The sequence below is a fragment of the Vipera berus genome, assembly GCF_964194415.1.
Source record: "Vipera berus genome assembly, chromosome: 2".
In the NCBI taxonomy this organism is placed as follows: domain Eukaryota; kingdom Metazoa; phylum Chordata; class Lepidosauria; order Squamata; family Viperidae; genus Vipera; species Vipera berus.
In genome coordinates, this window is record NC_138203.1 from 165,876,656 (window position 1) to 165,897,402 (window position 20,747).

Genomic DNA, 20,747 nt, shown 5'->3' on the forward strand with positions numbered 1-20,747 from the left:
CCGGTAAATGGAATCTGAAATATAGACATGACATAAGAGCCGTGGTGGTGCAGTGATATTGCAGGCTACTTCTGCTGACTGCCGGCTGCCAGCAGTTCGGCAGTTCAATTCTCACCGTTCAACGTCAGTAAAATGAGGACCCAGATTGTTGGAGGAAATATGCTGACTCTGTAAACCACTTAGACAGGGCTGTAAAGCAGAGGTCTCCAACCTTTCTGGGCTCGAGGCCTGGAGGGAAGGAGAGCAGCTTCAAAATTGGTGCATGCACATTTCCGTGTGCACATGGGACCACACACACTGGTGTGGCACTAGCAGCCCCATTTGCGCATGTGGCAAGTGCTGGCACTGTGTGCATGCATGAACAACCCCCCCCCCACACACACACCAGTGGCTAGCAGGCCATTTGCACATGCGTGAATGGGCCTTGCAAATCACCCGGGCTAGCAGTGCATGCGCAAACGGGCTGCAGACATCCACCCCGTGCTAGCATCCCCATTTGCGCCTGCACACATGTGCAAATAGGCCACAAGTGCTAGCGTGAGTGGGTAATGTGCGCTCACACATGCGTGCACCAACCAGCCATTTCTGCAGCCCGCTGGCCAAGAGCATAGGTTAGGGACCCATGCTGTAAAGCACTGTGAAATGATATATAAGTGCTATTGCTATTACTATAATTTAAGATTTATCATCATCATCACATTTTTCCTGCAGGTCAACAAGTGCCATCTTGCATGATCAAATGCAGCATCTGTGTCCACCTGGGCATTTTTCATGACCACATTTATTCTGTCTTGCCATCTTTGCTTTGGCCTTCCACATGGGTGCTTGCCATCTATATTAAAGTGGAAAGCAATTTAGGTAGCTGGGGTGCTGGTCATAAAATAGGGCCATACCACTGTAAGCATTTCTACATAATTTAACACATTATTTAAGATTGAAATTTTTGCTATTGAGTTAATCCCTTTTCTAGGGTTGAGTATAAATATCTATTTGTTTATTCTATTTATAAAATAATTAATTTGATAGAGAATTTCCAATAAGGGAAAATCATCCAAAATTTGTCCAATAGTTTTATAGTATTTTGCAGGAGAGCATCAAATTGTGCTGCTTTAAAATTATTCAGCTGTAAAATCACATTTTTAATTTCATAAGTAGTCAAAGTAGCTACACTTGTTGGTGTAAAAAATCTAATTGTGGAAAATGAATGAATGAAAACAAAAACCAACATAACTTCAAGAGATCAATTCTAGGGGTTGGAAGTTGTCTTCAGTTGAACTACATAATTTCCCTTCCTCATTTTTAATATCTGTAATAATTTGCTCATCTTTTTTTCTTCCTCAAACTATTTGCCAAGATCTAACCAGCTATTTTCCCAAGATATTTGATACAAACATGTAAACTCGGTTTTTCATGAATTGTCTTTGAGCCAAATACCTCAAAAACATCTCGTGACGATCTGAGTTTACTGCATATGGATTTGCTGCATTTTTCTGTTTAAACTATTGGTAGGAACTCTAGACATCTAGACCCAAAGGGTTTTTAATATATTTTTCATACTGGTCTCATGAATTTTTTTCTTATATGATATAATGTAATATATGCTTCTATTAAAAAAACAAGGAATGAGCTGTATCTGCATTTTATTTAAACTATTGTAATATCTCAGAATTAATCTGTTTTATAAATTCAACTTCACTCAATAAAGTAAGATCCAGATGGTTTATTACATCATTAGTTGAAATTAGTTTAAATTGAACTATTGTTATGAGCCATCCAGAGCTGCTTAAAAGATGTGTGGCTATGTAAGTGTTTGAAATAAATACTCCTACAAAGTTTAATCTTTTGATTGAGGAGAGTGAATCTAAAATAGTTTTCTGAATTATCTGAAACATAGCAGTATCTAAAAATCAGTCAGATTTAACTCCTCCATGCAGTTCTTGAATTGTAATTTTGGTTCCTGAAGGACTGGATTTTTTTTAGGTCTAACATCTCATTAAAGACTCTTCCATAATAATATACTCATATGGTATATTTACTGAATTATAAAAATGTTCATGAAATATAGAGTTAATCTGTAACACCCTTTTTGGCCAATAAAAAGACAGGTGGCAGGAACAGCTGCCAAACTAAGTCACTCCAGCTGTTGCATTTCTGCTGCTGCTGTTTCTAATTAACTTCCTACCCCACATATATGCAAGAGATGGAAGAAAAACTCAAAATGTGTGAGGGGCAGACATAATTTTAGACATTTATGTCTGGACTAGCTGTGATCCTGACTTAGACACTAGGATTTTTAATTAAAACAAAAGTTCTTTTGTTTTTTCCCCACCAACCAAATATATGTATTTATATAGAACAGTGATTGTACAATAGTATGAAGTTTTAAAAACAAGCATATAAAAATGTAAAACAAAAACTAAGTAATTGCTAGCCAACAATGAGTGTTAAGTACCGTGAGGAAAAAAAGTATTTGATCCCCTTCTGATTTTGTATGCTTGCCCTCTGACAAAGAAATGAGCAGTCTATAATTTTAATGGTAGGTTCATTTTAACAGTGAGAGGCAGAATAACAACAAAATAATCGAGAAAAACATATTTCAAAAAAGTTATAAATTGATTTGCATTTTAATGAGTAAGTATTTGATCCCCTATCAATCAGCAAGATTTCTGGCTCCCTACAGGTAATGAGTTGAGATTATGAGCACTCTCTTAAAGGGAATGCTCCTAATCTCAGCTTGTTACCTGTATAAAAAGACACCTGTCCACAGAAGCAATCAATCAGTTAGATTCCAAACTCTCCACCATGGCCAAGGCCAAAGAGCTGTCCAAGGATGTCAGGGACAAGATTGCAGATCTACACAGTGCTGGAATGGACTAAAAGACTCGCCAAGCAGCTTGGTGAGAAGGTGACAACAGTTGGTGTCATTATTTGCAAATGGAAGAAATACAAAATAACTGTCAATCTCTCTCAGTCTGGGGCTTCATGCAAGATTTCACCTTGTGGAGTTTCAATGATCATGGGAATGGTGAGGAATCAGCCCAGAATTACACGAGAGGATCTTGTCAATGATCTCAAGGCAGCTGGGACCATAGTCACCAAGAAAACAACTGGTAACACACTACACCATGAAGGACTGAAATCCTGCAGCACTCGCAAGGACCCCCTGCTCAAGAAAGCACATGTACAGGCGTGTCTGAAGTTTGCCAATGAACATCTGAATGATTCAGAGAACTGGGTGGAAGTGTTGTGGTCAGATGAGACCAAAATTGAGCTCTTTGGCATCAACTCAACTCACTGGAGGAGGAATGCTGTCTATGACCCCAAGAACACCAGCCCCACCGTCAAACATTGAGGTGGAAACATTATGCTTTGGAGGTGTTTTTTTGCTAAGGGGATAGGAGAACTTCACCGTATCAAAGGAATGATGGACAGAGCCATGGACTGTCAAATCTTGGATGAGAATCTCCTTTCCTCAGCCAGGGCATTGAAAATGGACTGTGGATAAGTGTCTTTTTATACAGGTGATGGCACTTGTGGGAAAGAATTGCTTGCTGAAAGGAGCCACAGGATTGAATGTAGTTTTTAATCACCAAACTATGACTTTGATAGGCAGTTTCGAAGCTATCAAAGGTTAACATCAAATCAACCTGTCCCCAACCCCAGTTATACTCTGTTTAAAGCAAAACCAGCTTCAAACTTGAAACCAGACAGTTCAACTTCTGCTCTAGGTTTCCTCTCTCTAGTTCTTAAGACTGGCAGAGATTATATTTGAAGGAGCAGAAGATGAACGTAAGCAATAACAGATTAGTCTGAAGTTTTAGACATCTAATTAGGAGAACTGAAAAGCTCATATTCCAGGCTTTAAAATTCTGTTTTGGACTGTATCTTCCAGTGAAGTAACAAAAATCAGTAAGAGGGGAATCTATGTTGGCAATTCTTTGGGCTGAGTACTGTGGATGAAAAAAGAGAATTGACTTCCAGGGCACATGACATTATGGATAGCTTTCTTTGCCAACTGCTCGTCTGAGATTCTCTTACTTTGAATGTTTCTCCAAATGGAGCTTTTAACTCTATTGGTAGACCCCAAAGGCTTCTGATCACTGTTAGATACAATCAGAAGCCAAACCTGCCTATATGGACCATCCTCACATAGCCAAAAGCAAGAGACCAATTGCCAGAGGCTGTTCAACTTGGCAAACTAAGAAGTACGTATACAGGAATAATCTAGAAAAACTGATAGTTACAACTAGAGCTTTACTTAGTAAAATGAGATGAGATGCTGGCCAAATAACTTCCCTCTTCTTTCACACAAGAACTCCATCTAAAGTAGGTCACTTGAATAACTCTCAGGGAACTATGGTTGTTGACCATAGGACAGAATTAACTCTTTGCTAACTGGGGGTGATAGAGTAGCTGCATTTAAGAGAATAGAATAAAGCTGGAAGGGACCTTGGAGGTCTTCTAGTAAAGCCCCCTGCTCAAGCAGGAGAACCTATACCAGTGATGGCGAATCTTTTAGAGACTGAGTGCCCAAACTGCAACCCCAAACCCACTTATGTATTGTCAGGTGCTGGGTGGGCATGGCCCATTGGGTGGGCATGGCCCATTGGGTGGGCATGGCTGCAGTGGTAATGGCAGACTGGATAGGACTAAAAAGTTCAATCAATCAATTCCAACTTTGCGAGATCTTTTTTTCCCCACAAGAAGTTGAAATTGATTGATTGAACCTCTTTTTTTTTGCACACGGCGGCAGAGGCCTAAAGCAAAAAGGTTTTATAAAACCCAGCTGAAGGTCTAGGACTTGGGTGACAGTGCGCGCTCCCACAGAGAGGGCTCTGCATGCCACCTGTGGCACGCATGCCATAGGTTCGCCACCACGGACCTATACCATTTCAGACAAGTAACTGTCCAGTCTCTTCTTAAAAACCTGCAGTGATGGAGCGCCCTTGATTTTTGAAGGCAAGGTGTTCAACTGGTTAATTGTCCTCACTATTAGGAAGTTTCTCCTTAATTCCAGGTTGCTTCTCTCTGATCAGTTTCCAACAGTTGTTTCTTGTCCTGCCCTCTGGTTCTTTGGAGAATAATTTGACACCCTCTTCTTTGTGGCAGCCCCTCAGATACTGGAATACTGCTATCCTGTCACCCATTTCTAGCCAAAGCCAAGTCCTGCAGCCGTTCTTCAAAGGGCAGAAAACCGGGGGGGGGGGGGGAGATTTGGGGACACTCCAGGTAGCTTGGACTAGCACATCTCATTCAGCCAAAACAAGGATATCAATTAGAGGAATCCAGAAAGTCAAAATGGGGAGCACAGCAGTGAGATTGAAGCCCTGCCTCTTTTCATAGGTTTGTAACACACATTAAAGGGAGTGCAGCTTCAATTATATACTGCACCAACCAACCTTCTGGACCTCCCCCCCCTGCAAATGTCTCTACCAAAATGTGGGGTTCCCCCCCTTTTTTTGTATTATTCATATTCTTTTTCATTTATGAGCAAGTTTATTATTTTGGAAGGGTTTCTTTGCTTTTTTAAAAATTGTCTTCAGAAATGGGCAGTGCATAAAGAAGCATACAAATCAATAAGCAAACCACCACAGAATAGTGTGTTTTGGGATCTCAGCCAGGGGGTTGCAATAGCAATGCAAATAACTCGAAGCCCCGAACAAAATGGGCCGGTGCTGACACTGGACCGGGTTGCTGCCGCCTGCCAGTTCGGGCTCCGCCCAAATTCTGGCTTTAACTGCCTCGCCCTCAGTAAGGCACATTTATGACAGGCAGAAAGGCCACACGTTGTGGGTTATGGTGTTGTTTTTTTTTTAACTAATCAAAACTGTAAACCCACGCGCCCGCGAACAAAGCCTATTGAAAGCCGCCAAACGCTAAGCTTGTAAGCCGCCCTGAGTCTTCGGAGAAGGGCGGGATATAAATGGAATTAAAATTAAAATAAAATAAAATAAAATAAAATAAAAATAAATTAATAAATATCCGAGGACCTGAATTGGAAAAGCTTCCCCGCTGAATCCTACAAGCAGGTCTTAAGTAATGGGTAAGAAAGCCGTCTCGCCCCGGGGAAAAAGGCTCTGTGGCCCGCCGACCCAGGCAGCGAGCAGCCGTCGGCTTCCAATCCTCCCCCCCCCACTCATTACAAAGGGCCGCCGGCCCCTTCCCAGCGCTCGGCCCCGGGCGAGGGGCCAGCACGCGCGCCAGTTGCTAAGATACCGCCCGGGCTGCTCCCAAGCTCAGCCCCTTCAGAAGCCGGGAGAGACGCCGGGATCCCGGTGGGGGCGGGAGAGGGGTGGGTGTGTGTGTGTGTTGCTCTCCGCGGCCGCCTCCTTTCACGCGGCGGCTCTCGAGAGCAAAGGGGCGCAGGGAGGGGCCCCCGGCCTCCCGCTCTGCCTCCGTCCCCCCTCCTCCTCCCCCTCCTCCTTCCCCGGCCCCGCCCTGCTACGGGTCTCGCTCGCTCGCTCGCTCACTGCGGCTGCGGGGCGGCATCCATCGCCAAGGAAGGAGAAGCGCTGAGTCTGGTGCCGCCGCCGCCGCCGCCGCCTTCGTCCCTCCCAGCCCACCGCGCTCCCAGGGCAGATGCAGGCCATCAAGTGTGTGGTCGTGGGAGACGGGTGAGCGACGGCGGGGCTGGGGGGTGGGGGGTGGGGAGCGCCGCTTGGCAATCCATGCGCTTGCCTGCCCGCTGGGCGAAGGAAGGGTGGGGCCGGTCTCCGTAAGGAAGCGGGGATGCTGCCGCCTCTTTACTTGAGGAGGTGGGGGTTGGAGGTCGCATTCAACCTCCCCCTTCGGTTCGGAAGCGAGCCCGAGGTGGGGAGCCGGCGGGGAGGCGAGATGGAGCTGGGAAGCGCCGGGCACACGCCCATCCATTCTCCCGGTAAGGCGCCCGGGCGCCCTTCTCCACCTATTGTCGCAGAAGCCGCCCCTTTCTGAAGTCTTTGCCTTGCTGGTGACTGACTGCTCTTTCGCCATTCTTCTGTTGCTCAGCTCTGCCACCACCACCCCTCCTCCTGCTGCTGCTGCAGTCTCAAGGGAGGTTTCCCCCCCCCCATCTGTTTTCCTGGTCCCCCTTAGCCTCGCCATGTGGTTTGATAAGGCTGCTTTCTCAAGCAGCAGCTGCTTGATCCCTCGCCCTTCAGCCTTGTTCTGTGGCCAGGAAGCAGTCGAAGCCTTGTCCCCCAAAACTTCTCTCATTGTACCGAAAAGTGTAGATTGAGCCTTGGTGGAGCAGTGGGCTAATGCCTCCTTAAAGTAACACCAGCTGCCTGCAATTAGTGCAGGTTCGCATCCCACCAGGCTCAAGGTTGACTCAGCCTTCCATCCTTCCGAGGTAGGTAAAATGAGGACCCAGATTGTTGGGGGCAATTAAGCTGACTTTGTAATAATGCCGCTTGGGGGTGTGTGTGTGAAAGCCCTAATAAGCAGGCATATACATAGAATGAAGGCTACTGCTAAGCTTGTAAGCCGCCCTGAGTCTTCGGAGAAGGGCGGGATATAAATGGAATAAAAAAATAAAAAAATGCATCTTTTGAGTGGGATGATGATTCAGGATGCTTGTCCAGCTTGCTTCCAGAATGATGGGAAAAGAAAGCCAGTTTAAAACCTAGGACTAGGACTAGCAGACTCCATCCAGTGCCCAACCCCAGGGATTTCAAGTTCTGGCTCTCTTACATTCTGTGATCCCCTAACAGTGGGAGAAGGGTGGGAGGGTCAAGTGTACCGGAAGGGGTGGGTGAAAAGGGCTTACTAGGATGACATGGGTACTTAGTAGAGAATAGAGCTTTAAACAAGACTATTGCATACAGAAGATGGTGGGGGCATCTTGAAGCATTAAAAGCAGGTTGGTTTGTTTTTTTTAAAAAAAGGGACGCTTGGGGATAATTCTGTGAAGTCTCCCTCTGTAATATCTACAAAATACAGCAGATTAGTCTGTAGAGTACTGGAATGTTGGACTTGAAGCATTCTAGATTCCTGTACCCAGAGACCATCCATCCTACTAAGCAGAATGAAGCAGCTACTTTGCAGCATTGTGAAAGGGCAGCAAATCATATCTTAATTTATTTAGTATTGTGCTTTCCTGTTGGGGCAGGGGAGGGACTTGTGGAAGTTACCACCTGTGGTTCCAGAATAATTTGAAGAGATTTTGGACTGTGGCTGTACAGCATAACTTTGCAACATGTGTTGGGAGGGGGAGGGAATTGGCAGGTGCTGCTGAGTTTCGAGCTTTAGATCCTTGCTGATTATGCTTTGGGGTAGTCACTGCCATGATTCATGCATCATGCTAACCAATGATCTACTTAATCATGGTTTGTTGTTGGATTGTGCTGTTAGTGGCTGGATGGTGCTTAATCAAGTTATTTATTTGGTAAGCCATTGATTACTACAAATCATCATGCCTGGATCATATAATACATTAAGTGAAAGCCAAGGAGTTACAGGTAAGCCTCACTGCTGTGTCACTGTGTGGTGGAATTCTGTACCGTGGGCTTATTTCTGAGGACGAAAAGAGATAACAGCTTTAGTTTTTTGCTGTTAGGATGCATTAAATAATATAGTTGTTATCATCTGACTTCAACGTCTATCTACCCATCTAATTTGTGGCAGGCATCTGTCCTCACTGCCCATTAGTTCAGGTACACTGCCCCAATACGAAATTATCTAAGTGGTTTCATTCAAAAGTTCGGGAGTGTTCGTAGAGCTCCCTCCTCCCATTTTTCATTACTGTAACCTACCCCATGGGATAGGTTGGGCTGAGAGAGACTACCTGGCCCAAGGGAGTTTTTGTGACTGGGCCAGGTGGGCTTGAACTAGGGTCATCCCCATGCCAAACTACTGCCCTAACCACTGCATTGCACTTGTATTTAGTATATGAGAATATATGGACATTATTTTGAATACTCGGACATACTCTATAAGTGCTACACAATTAACAAAAGAAAGTCCTCTAAATTATAATTCAGATCCTTAATCTCAAAAACATATCCCTGGTTCAAAATTAGAAGTGAGAGCCAAATTATGCATTATTTGACACCCTCTTCCTATTACATTTTGGTTTGCTAAAAATGGTGCTGATCTCAAGATAGTCTGTAGAAAGAGCATTAATTGCTGGGGAGCATTGAAAGATAAATAGCAGGGAGTAATATGTTTGCCATCTTCTGAATAGCTATTTCAAAGGCATCCTAAGAAATAGGGTGCTTCAGCACTGTTTTCCTGCCAAATAGCACTCTTATGTGCCAACATGTCGCTGACATTATCTTTGGGGCAAAAGTATGGATTTCTAGTCTACCAGTTTAATCATTGGCTTTTCCAGGACATGGTAAGAAGAGCTCTTGAGCTTGCAGAAGGTAAGGTTACTAGCGAGTTACAATATAAGGTGAAATAAAGTCAACATTAAGGTGTTCTTGGGTTAATAATTCAAAATTTGAATGTGTTACATTTTATTCCTCTAATTTTTAATCTGATTGTGCCCTGGTAATTTAAATAATAGTTTTTGAGTACATTGGAAGAATCGCTGCAAAATAATCTTTATCATCCATTACAAAAAAATGATTTGAAAAATATATGTTATAGCAATATTAACTGTCTTAGAGTTTTGGGAAGGAATCAGTAGTAAGTATACCACATTCAGACTATCTGATGACAAACAATAATAATGATGATATGTAGATGTGCTTTCTATGTATGGGATGCAAAGAAACCTGAGTTACTAACGAGGTTTAGGGCTATAGAGCATATCTGTTTTTCCTCCAAACTCTTGGATTTATCATCTTACTGTATTTATCTAGCTTAATGTTTCTCCTTTCATGTTTTCAGGGCTGTGGGAAAGACCTGTCTGTTGATCAGTTACACGACAAATGCCTTCCCTGGAGAATACATCCCCACTGTGTGAGTACTGTGGGAGAAAACTTAGGTTTCAGGAGATAAGATAAATGCAAAAGCACAGTGATTTGAACTGTTTCCATATTAGGATTTGGAGACGCTGGATATCAGAAGAATTTGATACACCAAGGTGGCCTTCAAGCGTGACCAAGTTCTATACAGAGAAATAGTAAACTCAATCATGCATGAAGTTTTAGCGTGGGACTTAACTAAGTATGTACATCCACCAAGAAGTCAAGATTAGCCACTATTCCATAGTGTAGCTTCACATATGCATAAAGTGTCCTTGGGTGATCTCTGCAGAAGACGAGGTGTTTGAGGATTTTACATTGTTTTGTGTATGAGCACATACAGTGTGGAAATATTATGATGTGACATAGCTCATGTTGGCAAAAGTAATTCCCAGGATTGCCCTCAAACTTAGTTTCACAAAATAAATGTTCACAAGTTCCATTCTATTTTCTTGCTTTAGCTGCTTTCATTGCTAAAAGGCAGAGAAGAGAAAAGGATCTTTTCAAGGCGTATCTTGAAATGTTATTATATAACCTATTGGTATGTACCGTAATATACAGATTAACTAATGTTGAGCACATTGTCACTTTAAGACAATGGACTCTGACTGGGCAGAGTCTGGAAAGGAGGAATCAAGTGGTCTTCAGCATGTTACCTGGACTGAGTTCGACCCTGTTTCCCCCGATGACGTGGACAGGATCATGAGGAGACTGAGTTCCACCACCTGTTTACTGGACCCGTGCCCCTCCTGCCTGGTCTATGCGGCTCGGGAGGAGACACGAGGCTGGTTCCAAGCAGTAATATCTGCTTCCTTGAAGGAGGGTATCTTTCCCACCGCTTTGAAGGAGGCGGTGGTGAGGCCCCTCCTCAAGAAGCCTGCCCTGGACCCGGCTGTTTTAAATAACTATCGTCCGGTCTCCAACCTTCGCTTTTTGGCGAAGGTTGTTGAGAGTGTGGTGGCGCATCAGCTCCCTCTGTTCCTGGAGGAAACGGATTATCTTGACCCGTATCAATTGGGTTTCAGGCCCGGGTACAGCACGGAGACGGCATTGGTCGCACTGGTGAATGATCTCTGGCGGGCTCGGGACGGGATGTTCCTCTGTCCTAGTCCTTTTAGATCTCTCAGCGGCTTTCGATACCATCAACCATGGTATCCTACTGCGGCGTCTCAGGGGGTTAGGAGTGGGAGGCACTGTTTTACGGTGGTTCTCCTCCTACCTCCTGGGCCACTCGCAGTCGGTGTTCACGGGGGGGCAGAGGTCCGCCCCGAGGTCTCTTATTTGTGGAGTCCCCCAGGGGTCGGTTCTCTCTCCCCTCCTGTTCAACATCTACATGAAACCGCTGGGCGAGCTCATTCGTAGTTTCGGGGTGGGGTATCATCAGTACGCTGATGATACCCAACTTTTTCTTTCCACTACGAACCAACCCAGTGATGCACTTGACATGATGTCCCATTGCCTGGAAGCGGTCTGGGTTTGGATGGGGAGAAACAGGCTTTGTCTCAATCCTGCCAAGACTGAGTGGCTGTGCATACCGGCATCTCGGATAAACCAGGTTGTTCCACCACTAATGATGGGGGGTGAGGTGTTACCCCCCATCGATAGGGCTCGCAACTTGGGCGTCCTCTTGGATTCACAGCTCAATTTTGAAGACCATATAGGAGCCGTGACCAGGGGGGCTTTTGCCCAGCTTCGTCTGGTGCGCCAGTTGCGGCCCTATCTGGACCAAGATGCCCTACGCACAGTCACCCATGCGCTCGTGACCTCCCCGCTAGACTACTGCAACGCTCTCTACATGGGGCTGCCCTTGAGGACCACTCAGAGGCTTCAACTGGTGCAGAATGCAGCTGCGCGAGTTGTTATGGGAGTCTCCCGATACTCCCGTGTAACACCTCTTCTCCGTGAGCTGCATTGGCTTCCGGTTGCCCTCCGGGTGAGATTCAAGGTGCTGTTAATGACCTATAAAGCTCTAAATGGCTTGGGTCCGGATTATCTAAGGGAACACCTGCTGCCGGCATCAACTTCCCATCGTCCTGTGCGCTCCCACAGGGAGGGCCTTCTTAGGGTACCGTTGGTCAAGGAATGCCGGCGGGTTATCCCCAGGGGAAGGGCGTTCTCTGTGGGCGCGCTGGCCCTTTGGAACCAACTTCCCACGGAGCTTAGGACTGCCCCCGACCTTCACTCATTTTGCAGGGACTTGAAAACTTGGTTTTTTGAGCTGTCTGGCCCAGACTGAGGGGTTTTAATTATTTATTAATGGGGTTTTAGTTTAAATTCAGGGACTTAATTTAATCTTAGTTTTAATCGATTTTAACTTTGTATGTTATGTATTTTTAATTTTTCCCTGTAAACCGCCCTGAGTCGTACGGGAATAGGGCGGTATACAAGTTTAAATAATAAATAAAAAATAAATAAAGACAGTTTTTCTGCAGTTAGTTGAAAGTTGTGTTTTCACAGAGAATTTAATGTATCACTTTTTTTAAAATTTACCAGAGGTCCAACACTAAGCTTTCTGCTCATTGGTTCTGGTTTTCTATTTGTTCCACAGCGGGACTGCTGTTAATGGTCAATTACTGTCTCTGAAGACAGTTTTTTTTAAGTCCATATAGTGCTAGCTTACTATAAAAAACAAAACAGAAGTACAAAAGGCATTCAGAAAACAGCATCTTGTAAGCGGCTTACATAATACAGAAGAGAAAACCATGTTTTTAACTAGACCTCAGTCTTAATTGCTTATTGTTTGTACATAGAAATTGTGCTGGGAGTTTAATGAGCAAAAGTAATAAAAGAGATATTTATTAAAGGAGAACATAGAGACTTTTACTAATTGAGAAAAGAGAATTTGAGTTATCTTGAGAATGTATTCATCTGACTAAACTACTGCTGACAAGACCTTTTGCCCTAGATTTGATAACTATTCTGCCAATGTCATGGTAGATGGAAAGCCCGTAAATCTGGGCCTTTGGGACACAGCAGGACAAGAAGACTATGACCGGTTACGACCTCTTTCCTATCCCCAGACGGTAAGTAAGGGGCTGCCACAAGGAAAAGGGGGTCAGCCTATTCTCCAAAGCACCTGAGGGCAGGATAAGAAGCAATGGATGGAAATTGATCAAGAATAGAAGCAACTGAGAACTAAAGAGAAATTTCCTGGCAATTAGAATTAATCAGTGGAACGACTTGCCTCTAGAAATTGTGGGTGCTCCAGCACTGGAGATTTTTAAGAAGAGATTGGACAACCATTTTTTTGAAATGGTATGGAGTTTCGTTCTTCAGCAGGGGGTTGGACTAGAAGGCTTCCAAGGTCCCTTCCAACCCTGTTACTCTGTTCAGTGCTGAAGTGGAATTTAGGTCCCAGTAGATCCTATTTGTGCAAACTACACTAAACCCATTCCATATTTCATAAGAACCAGACATGAGTAATATCAGTTCCAGTCAATTAACTGTCAGTATGACCTGATATGTCAGTTTTATAAAACCTCGGATTTAGAGTTTCTATGAACTGATGTTGGGTGGGTGGGAAATCCAAGATTTGACGTGACCTGAAAGAAAAGTTTGCAACCTTGACTATTTCACATGAACACTGTTGCTCATATTCTTATAGGATGTTTTTCTCATCTGCTTCTCACTGGTGAGCCCCGCCTCCTTTGAAAATGTCCGAGCCAAGGTAATATTCTTTCACATTGAGCATTGTTTTCCTAAGGAGGAGACTGTTGCTTACATTCTTGCTATTGATTAATAAAGGATATTTTACTCTTAGTCGATGGCAACAAAGGATGCCTCCAATAGAAATGTAATACAAAGGAATTGGATATGGAGCACAATCCATCCTACCCCTCTTTCTAAGGATAACCAGGTTTTGGTCAGCTAAAATGCAAGAAACAATTGTTTGATCCTGAAACCATTATCTGCCACTCCATCTATTTCTTACATTAGTTATCAAATGAATAGACGATTCTGTCTTACTTGTAGTGGTACCCAGAAGTTCGACATCATTGCCCTAACACACCAATCATTTTGGTGGGCACCAAACTGGATCTGAGAGATGACAAGGACACCATAGAACGGCTACGCGATAAGAAATTGGCTCCCATCACCTATCCCCAAGGTCTGGCCATGGCCAGGGAAATTGGTGAGTCTTAGAAACAGAGTGGAGAATAGGAGTGAGCAATGAGGCCCCCTTTTTTGCAGCTTCCAGAACTCCCTCCCTGTTAAATATTGATGGCACGTTTGCTGAAAAGTGGCAGCTGAATTCCCATTCTGTTGCATGAGAAAACACAATTCACTTAAACTGTGAAGAATCTCTTATCACTCTTTTCCTAAACAGGGAAAGATGTTATCCTCCATTTTCCTTTCTCTTAGCGGTCCCCAACCTTTTGGGCACCAGGGACTGGTTCTGTGGAGAGGTTTTTCCGCGGACTGAAGGGTGTATGGTTTTGTGTGCTGCCTGTATCTCATGGATGGGCTTTGCTTGTTTGTACGGCCTGGTTGCTGACATGCCATGGCCCGGTACTGGTCCACGGACTGGGGTTGGGGACCCCCGTGTTAAATTAAGTAGCATCTTTCCTTTTAAAAATGAATTGTGGCGATATTGATCAAAAGGAGAGAGGAGAGGACATTCATTATGAAAACTGGTGCAAGCTTTCAAGATTCAGGAAAACATTGGAATCATGAAATGATGTTCAAAACAGTCTGTTTCCAAATATAGGACATCCTGAGAAATTCCAAATTCATCTCTGATTTCAGGCCACATTCAGCAATTCTAGAGGGGATCTGGCAGTTTTTAGGGAGTAAACCGCAAACCATTTCCTATTCTCAAAGAGAGTTCCAGAAAACTGCCAGGTCACCTCCCAGCACAGTTGAAGCACTATGGCCAAGAGAGAGAATAGAATGTTTAAGGGATCCCTGTTGTTTTCCTTGTCATAACTTTTTAAAAATGAAATAATAAAAGCTCCATACTCCGATGAAGTCTTCAGAAAGAAAGAAGCATAGTTCCCAACTCATTGATGCCCTCTCCCTACAGGTTCAGTGAAGTACCTAGAATGCTCTGCCCTTACCCAGAGAGGCCTCAAGACTGTCTTTGATGAAGCCATCCGTGCTGTGCTCTGTCCTCCACCTGTGAAGAAGCCTGGCAAGAAATGCACTGTGTTCTAGAGCATTCCTGAGTTCCACATGTTATGGATGACTCCTCTAGGGTCTGAGGAGGAAGAGTTTGTCGGGTGTTCCCACAAGGGGATGGCGGGGTCCCTCATCATGTGTGAAGTCAGTGTTTTTTAAATGTCTCTTTAATTTAACGTGTTGATGTAAAAGGGCCGCATGGAAAAAAAAAGAGGAGCTCGGTGCTATCCTGCCCCCAGGGTGGAGCCATGCAACAAACACACACTCCATGGCTCTCTGCTAGGACTTCATTCATGAATGAAAGGAACAGCCCTTTCTTACTACTTCTCTTGGTGCTAGAGCATTGTGGTGGGAATATATAACGAACCCCAGGTGCGGCAGGAAAGACAAATGAGACACAGGTTGAAGAACAAGCCATTTGTGCTTTACGAAGAGGGACACTAGCTAAGCCAATGGTCAGGACCACTCTTGTGCTATTCAAAGCTACCACTGCCTTTCAGGCCATTGGCCTGTTGGCTGCTTCTGAGTGGTTTGACTAATCATCAAACTCCCCTAAAGATGGGGAAGAGGGAGGTCTCTTTACCTTGTCCAGCCTCTGCAAAAGAGGGCCACCTGGAAGGAACCTTTCCATAAGACGTGTGAAAGATGTCAAGCGACTCCTTCCTTTTGACAGGAATGATGGGCTGGGGGTTGGGTTAGAGAGAGCTTTGAGGGATTTGGATGGAGACGGGTCCAGTTTTTAATCATCGTGTAGTGATGAGCTGAACACCTCTTATTTTATACAATAAACATTTATCCATAAGTAAGTAGTGTTTTAGAGTCATCAGCTGAAGGAAGAACATTTCATACTCCCTCTTCCTATTAACTGCATTAAAGAAGATAAATTCTTTCTACTACTTTATTGATTTATTGGTATATCGTATTGTTCCATTTCATGATCCTTCAGTATTTTGCAAAGGACTAAACCGGATAAATCATGAAGAATTTGGGCTATTCATCCCAAATGAATTTACCCAACAAGGTATTCTAGCCGGAGAGGAATCCTCCATCAATGGGTAGTGTGGCACCAGTGGTCATGTTGCTTTGGTTGCTCAATAAAAACAGGATACCGTTTACCACCTCATCCACTTCTGCAAAAATAGATACATGAAGGATGGTTGAAAGAAATCATGAAGGCAATCAAATCAATAGAAATCTTTGAGCCTTTCACAGACAGGAAGGAATTTCCTATTCCTAAAACCAAATGATACTACCTACTCTTACCTTATCCAGTCAGAAATACTCAACCCTCACGGCTTTTTCTAGCAATTAAATTCATAAATTCCTTTTCACAGGAACAGATGAAAATTTTTGTTGTTAAAATTGTCTGTAGTTGGTGTGATGCTGATAACAGAGAGAATTGAGATGATAAGGTACCAGAGATAAATCTCCAATTGGAAAAAACAATCACCACCTTCCAAGGAAAACACTTCATTAACTTTATCTAGGTAAAATGGCTTAGGGCTTGCTATGTAAGGAATAGGGAAAGCTCTTCTCCAGAAATGTAATCTATTTCAGCTTCAATATCAGAAGTAGAACAATTGGAAGACTATAGGCCTTGATCAGAAGCTTGTACATTCCAGATGAACAGGCTCTTTAAAGCAGCCACAGCACTGGTGCGTTTCTCAGTGATTGCTAACCACTTTGCCTCTGGCATGTTTTTAGGTCTACAGAGACCCTCTCTTGTCCTCTGACACAGGATGTTTGTATTCCATATTACCTGCAAATTTTCCCAATGGGATGCGGCTAAGCATAGGTCCAGATTTCTGGGGATCACTCCAATTTTGACGTCCCATGTTTGTCATGACAACTGTGGGGTTCACACAATTTACCCGAATCTTGAAAAGTGAAGAAAGGCAATAATGAATGCATCGTTAGACTAAGCACCCAGCAGATACACTCTCTGTCTTTAAGGAAGGTGTGGTCTAGAACTGCTGATGGTCTAGAATTCTCATTAATATTGGTAATCTAGAATTATCATCATCCCTCATCAGGCCATGTTGGCCAAGGCCAAATGGGAGTTGGAATTCAGCAACATTTGAAGGGTCACACATTATTCATCCCAGCTTTTTGAGGTTACTCTTCAGGAATTGGCTTTTCACTATGAAAACAGCTAACATTTTAATCAACTGTCTCTCTTGGTGAAATATCACTCTGTCGTACTGAACCTTTCTTCAAAGGAAGGTTCGCATTTTTTTGCAGGTTTGGTTTCTATTAAGCTCTACAAGGTCACCTAAATAACAAAATGTTTTATTTTTGTTTGCTGTTTGCTTGCCCTATAGTTATTGTTTCTTCTTTGCCTTATCTTGCTCTTCAGACAGAGGTGCTTACCTTATGGGGGCCTAATTCCAGAGCCATTGACTTTGTCAGCATATCCAAGGCACTCTTGGTTGCACCTGCAGGCAAACAGAAAAAAATTAAGTGTATTAAAAGCTCCCATTTCTTCCCTCTTCTCCTTGCTTTTGCTTTACTTTCCTGCAGTGATACTCACTATAGACAGTGTGATTTAACATAGCCCGTTGGGAAACCTGGCTTGAAACATTGACAATAACTCCAGGTGCTCCTCTGGCAATCAGTTTCTGGGCAAAAATCTATGACAACAAAGAATTTATCAGACATTTATCATTTGCATTTTAATGATATCCACGGCGTTGGTGTTAAATCTGAAGAGGGTTACCAAAGCAGTGAGGTGGAGATTTATTTCTGAGTAAATGCACAAATCCACCTTCCTTAAGACCATCATAATATTCCATTTGTTAATGTAATTTTTTGACTAGCTGCTTCTACAGTCCTACATGGTCCTTCCAATATCATGCAGATTTCTCACCTGGGAGACTTGCAGCACAGCCCGAAGATTGACACTGAAAGATCTATATGAAAGGAAAGTCAGATTAAATACACCAAGAAAAGCCAAGTGGGAAATTGCTAGAAGCCCAAAATACAGGGATTGCATACTAAGCCCCAAGTTGTCTTCCCTATCCCATCTCTACTATCAGGAAACAAAAGTTGCTAAATCAGGTTGCTAAAACAAACAAGTCTGCACTTTTTTCATAGAGGACAAGGAAAACATTTGCAAACTAAAGCAAATTAACATCTGCAGCTTGGTTTTTCTTCCAGAAGAACATTTTATTATATTTACTGTTCAAAGTGAAATGGAAAAGACCACTAATGTTGAAAATCAGAACCCTACATCAGTGGTTTATAAAACCAAATTCTCACATCTCCCATCTCCCTTTAGTTACCTAGTATTAATTGTGGGTCCTATTTTCTTTAAAATTTCTCTCTCTCTCTCTCTCTCTCTCTCTCTCTCTCTGTGTGTGTGTGTGTGTGTGTGTGTGTTTGTACACACACACACACTTTGGTCTGCATTTGTTTGTTTGTTTGCTTGCCACCCCCTCGCCTCGATTACCTGTCAAAGGCCTCCTTAGTCACCTCTAGGAATGGCTGCAAAACTGCCACAGCAGCATTATTCACTAACAAATCAATATCTTCTACTGTGCTTAATGCAGCCTCTGTAGCTTCCCAGTCTGCGAGATCAACGCACAATGTCTGGATGCCTGGACACTGAGGACAGAAGTAACGTTAAGGAAGACGGAAACTGAAGCTGTTTGCAAAGTAGGGGATTTAGGACCACTAGTTTTCAAGTGAATTTTCTTTCAAAGTATACAAAGTATACAAAATAAACTTTACCAGGACAGAATACTGATTTTAAACAAATAGCCATGGATATGTAGTTCATTAAATTTGAACTGCAAGGATATTTTCACACAAGGATCCAATTTTTTTTGATACTCAAAAGAGTATTTTGGAGAGCTGCAATTCTAATTACATTCTTCTATACCCTGCAATAATTGCTTATAATAAAAAAGATGCCCTTGAAACATGTTTTACGCTATGTGAAAAATGTCCCAAGAATGGCAGAGAGTTCAGTTGGTACAAAGTACAACTTCCTTTTCATGGCAATTTTGTGAGAAATTTTGTTGTCACTTTACTCCCCCCCCCAAAGACTTTTAAACCTTGAATACTACATAGAGAAAATTATGAGAAATGTAGTAAATAGCTTATTTTTAAATCAGTGCTGTTCTGGGGACATAGAGAGCAAGTGGCTTTTGAATGACACCTTCAAGCAGGCCAGGCACAAGATTTTAACCTATAAAACCCAGGCAATTCTAGATTAGTTCAAGTCATAAGTGTCCAGATGCAGAAAACAAGGTGGAAGTTAGTTTGCTCTTTTGTCTTTCAGTACAGCCTGAAAGCTAGGGCAGCTGGTAAAAATGGGACCACTGTTTATTCCTCAATCCCAATAAGTAGGTGAAATGGGGACATCCCTGAAAGCTTTTCTGTGATCTGCAGATTTTGTCTTAAAAGTATTTCAAATGTTTGGGTAAAGGAAAGGGAGCAATAATCTATAAAAATGGCTAGGATCGGTCAATAATCTCCAACTGGATACTCTGATTAATTGGTTACCTGAGGCATCATGAACATGTAGTTGAAAGACAGGGTGGAAAGTCTGTCTGCTTTTGCAATGGTTAAAATCACAAGCCATGCACTTGGCACAACGGTGAGTGATGAAATGTAATAGTATCTGCTTAGGAGTTACAGTTATCCATGATCTGATCATTCTATTGCAGATCTTCAAATAGTTCAGATCTGGCATGTATAGGGATTTTTCAGGTATGTATAGGAACATACATCTGGCATGTATAAGGGCTTTTTGAGGGTGGGCTAATAATAGGATGCACTTGGTGTGTAGCTCCATTCACAAACAAACAAATTTGAAGTAAGGGCCCTACAGAATGAAATTCAAGGTTTATCTAGAACAGCGATTCTCAAAGTATGGTCTTCTCTTTCAAGGGGATGATGGAGTAGTTTATAAATAAGTATTTTAACATTTCTGTTTTAATTTCTAATATACTACACATAAACAATGATATAACCCGCACAAATTAAAGCTTTTTGGGGTCCTCAATCACTTCTAAAAATGTAAAGAGGTCCCCGGGCTAAAATCTTTGAGAACTGATCTAGTTCAACATGCAGAGACCCCAGTGGGAAAGCTTGTCTTATATTGCTGTTTCCCAGAAGCAAAGCCATCCTTCCTCTGAGCTACTGGCAACCACCCAGGCATGACCCTCCAGGAAGAGAGGATTTCCTTCAGGCTAGAGAAAAAGCGAGGACCGGGCCACGCAGAAGCCAAAGGAGATCCACAACTGGGCACAGGCTGAGCAGAACAGGAGCCACGCTGCCTCTACCTCTTTTTGCAGGCTCTCGAGATCTGCCTGGGTCCGGCTCACCGCCACCACCTGAGCCCCCGCCTGGCTCAGCCGCACCGCCGCAGCCCTGCCGATCCCTGCGAAGGGGAGCACAACATTGTTGCCCGCCACTAATACGGCGGGGCTCGTCCCCGAAGCGCCAGTGGTGCTCCAGCGGCGCGGCTCCGTGGACGGTACCTTTGCCTGCACCCGTCACCAGAGCACGGCGGCCTGAGAAGCGCTCCATCCTCCGCGGCAGCTGAACCTCCAACCGGTGTTGGAGGCGGCGCCCGAAGGGTCTTGCGCAAGGGGGAAAGCGAGGCCCTCCCTCCGCCGCTGCTGATTTCGCCCCTCTCTTAAACCCTCCCCGTTCCCGGGTGTCGCGTTTGCGGTCCCGCCTGAGGACTCGCCCCCTGTCCCCGTTACGGATCTATGGGCAGCACCCAAGCCT

General features: G+C 43.7%; 2 protein-coding genes across 2 annotated transcripts; one reads left to right on the top strand and one right to left on the bottom strand.

Moving 5' to 3' along the window:
- Positions 1 to 6,464: 6,464 nt before the first annotated feature.
- RAC3 (Rac family small GTPase 3) lies at positions 6,465 to 15,712 on the top strand. The gene is made up of 6 exons (XM_081321976.1): positions 6,465 to 6,614; positions 9,814 to 9,885; positions 12,796 to 12,913; positions 13,495 to 13,557; positions 13,863 to 14,022; positions 14,914 to 15,712. The coding sequence occupies exons 1-6, from the start codon at positions 6,580 to 6,582 to the stop codon at positions 15,042 to 15,044; spliced, it is 579 nt and encodes a 192-aa protein (XP_081178102.1). The 5' UTR covers positions 6,465 to 6,579; the 3' UTR covers positions 15,045 to 15,712.
- A 195-nt stretch (positions 15,713 to 15,907) lies between these two features.
- Positions 15,908 to 20,622, bottom strand: DCXR (dicarbonyl and L-xylulose reductase). The gene is made up of 8 exons (XM_081316691.1): positions 20,495 to 20,622; positions 20,297 to 20,394; positions 18,457 to 18,611; positions 17,875 to 17,917; positions 17,539 to 17,638; positions 17,379 to 17,443; positions 16,768 to 16,885; positions 15,908 to 16,138 (listed from the first exon to the last, which is right to left on the bottom strand). Exons 1-8 carry the CDS (start codon positions 20,541 to 20,543, stop codon positions 16,035 to 16,037), a joined length of 732 nt encoding a protein of 243 aa, XP_081172817.1. The 5' UTR covers positions 20,544 to 20,622; the 3' UTR covers positions 15,908 to 16,034.
- Positions 20,623 to 20,747: the final 125 nt, after the last annotated feature.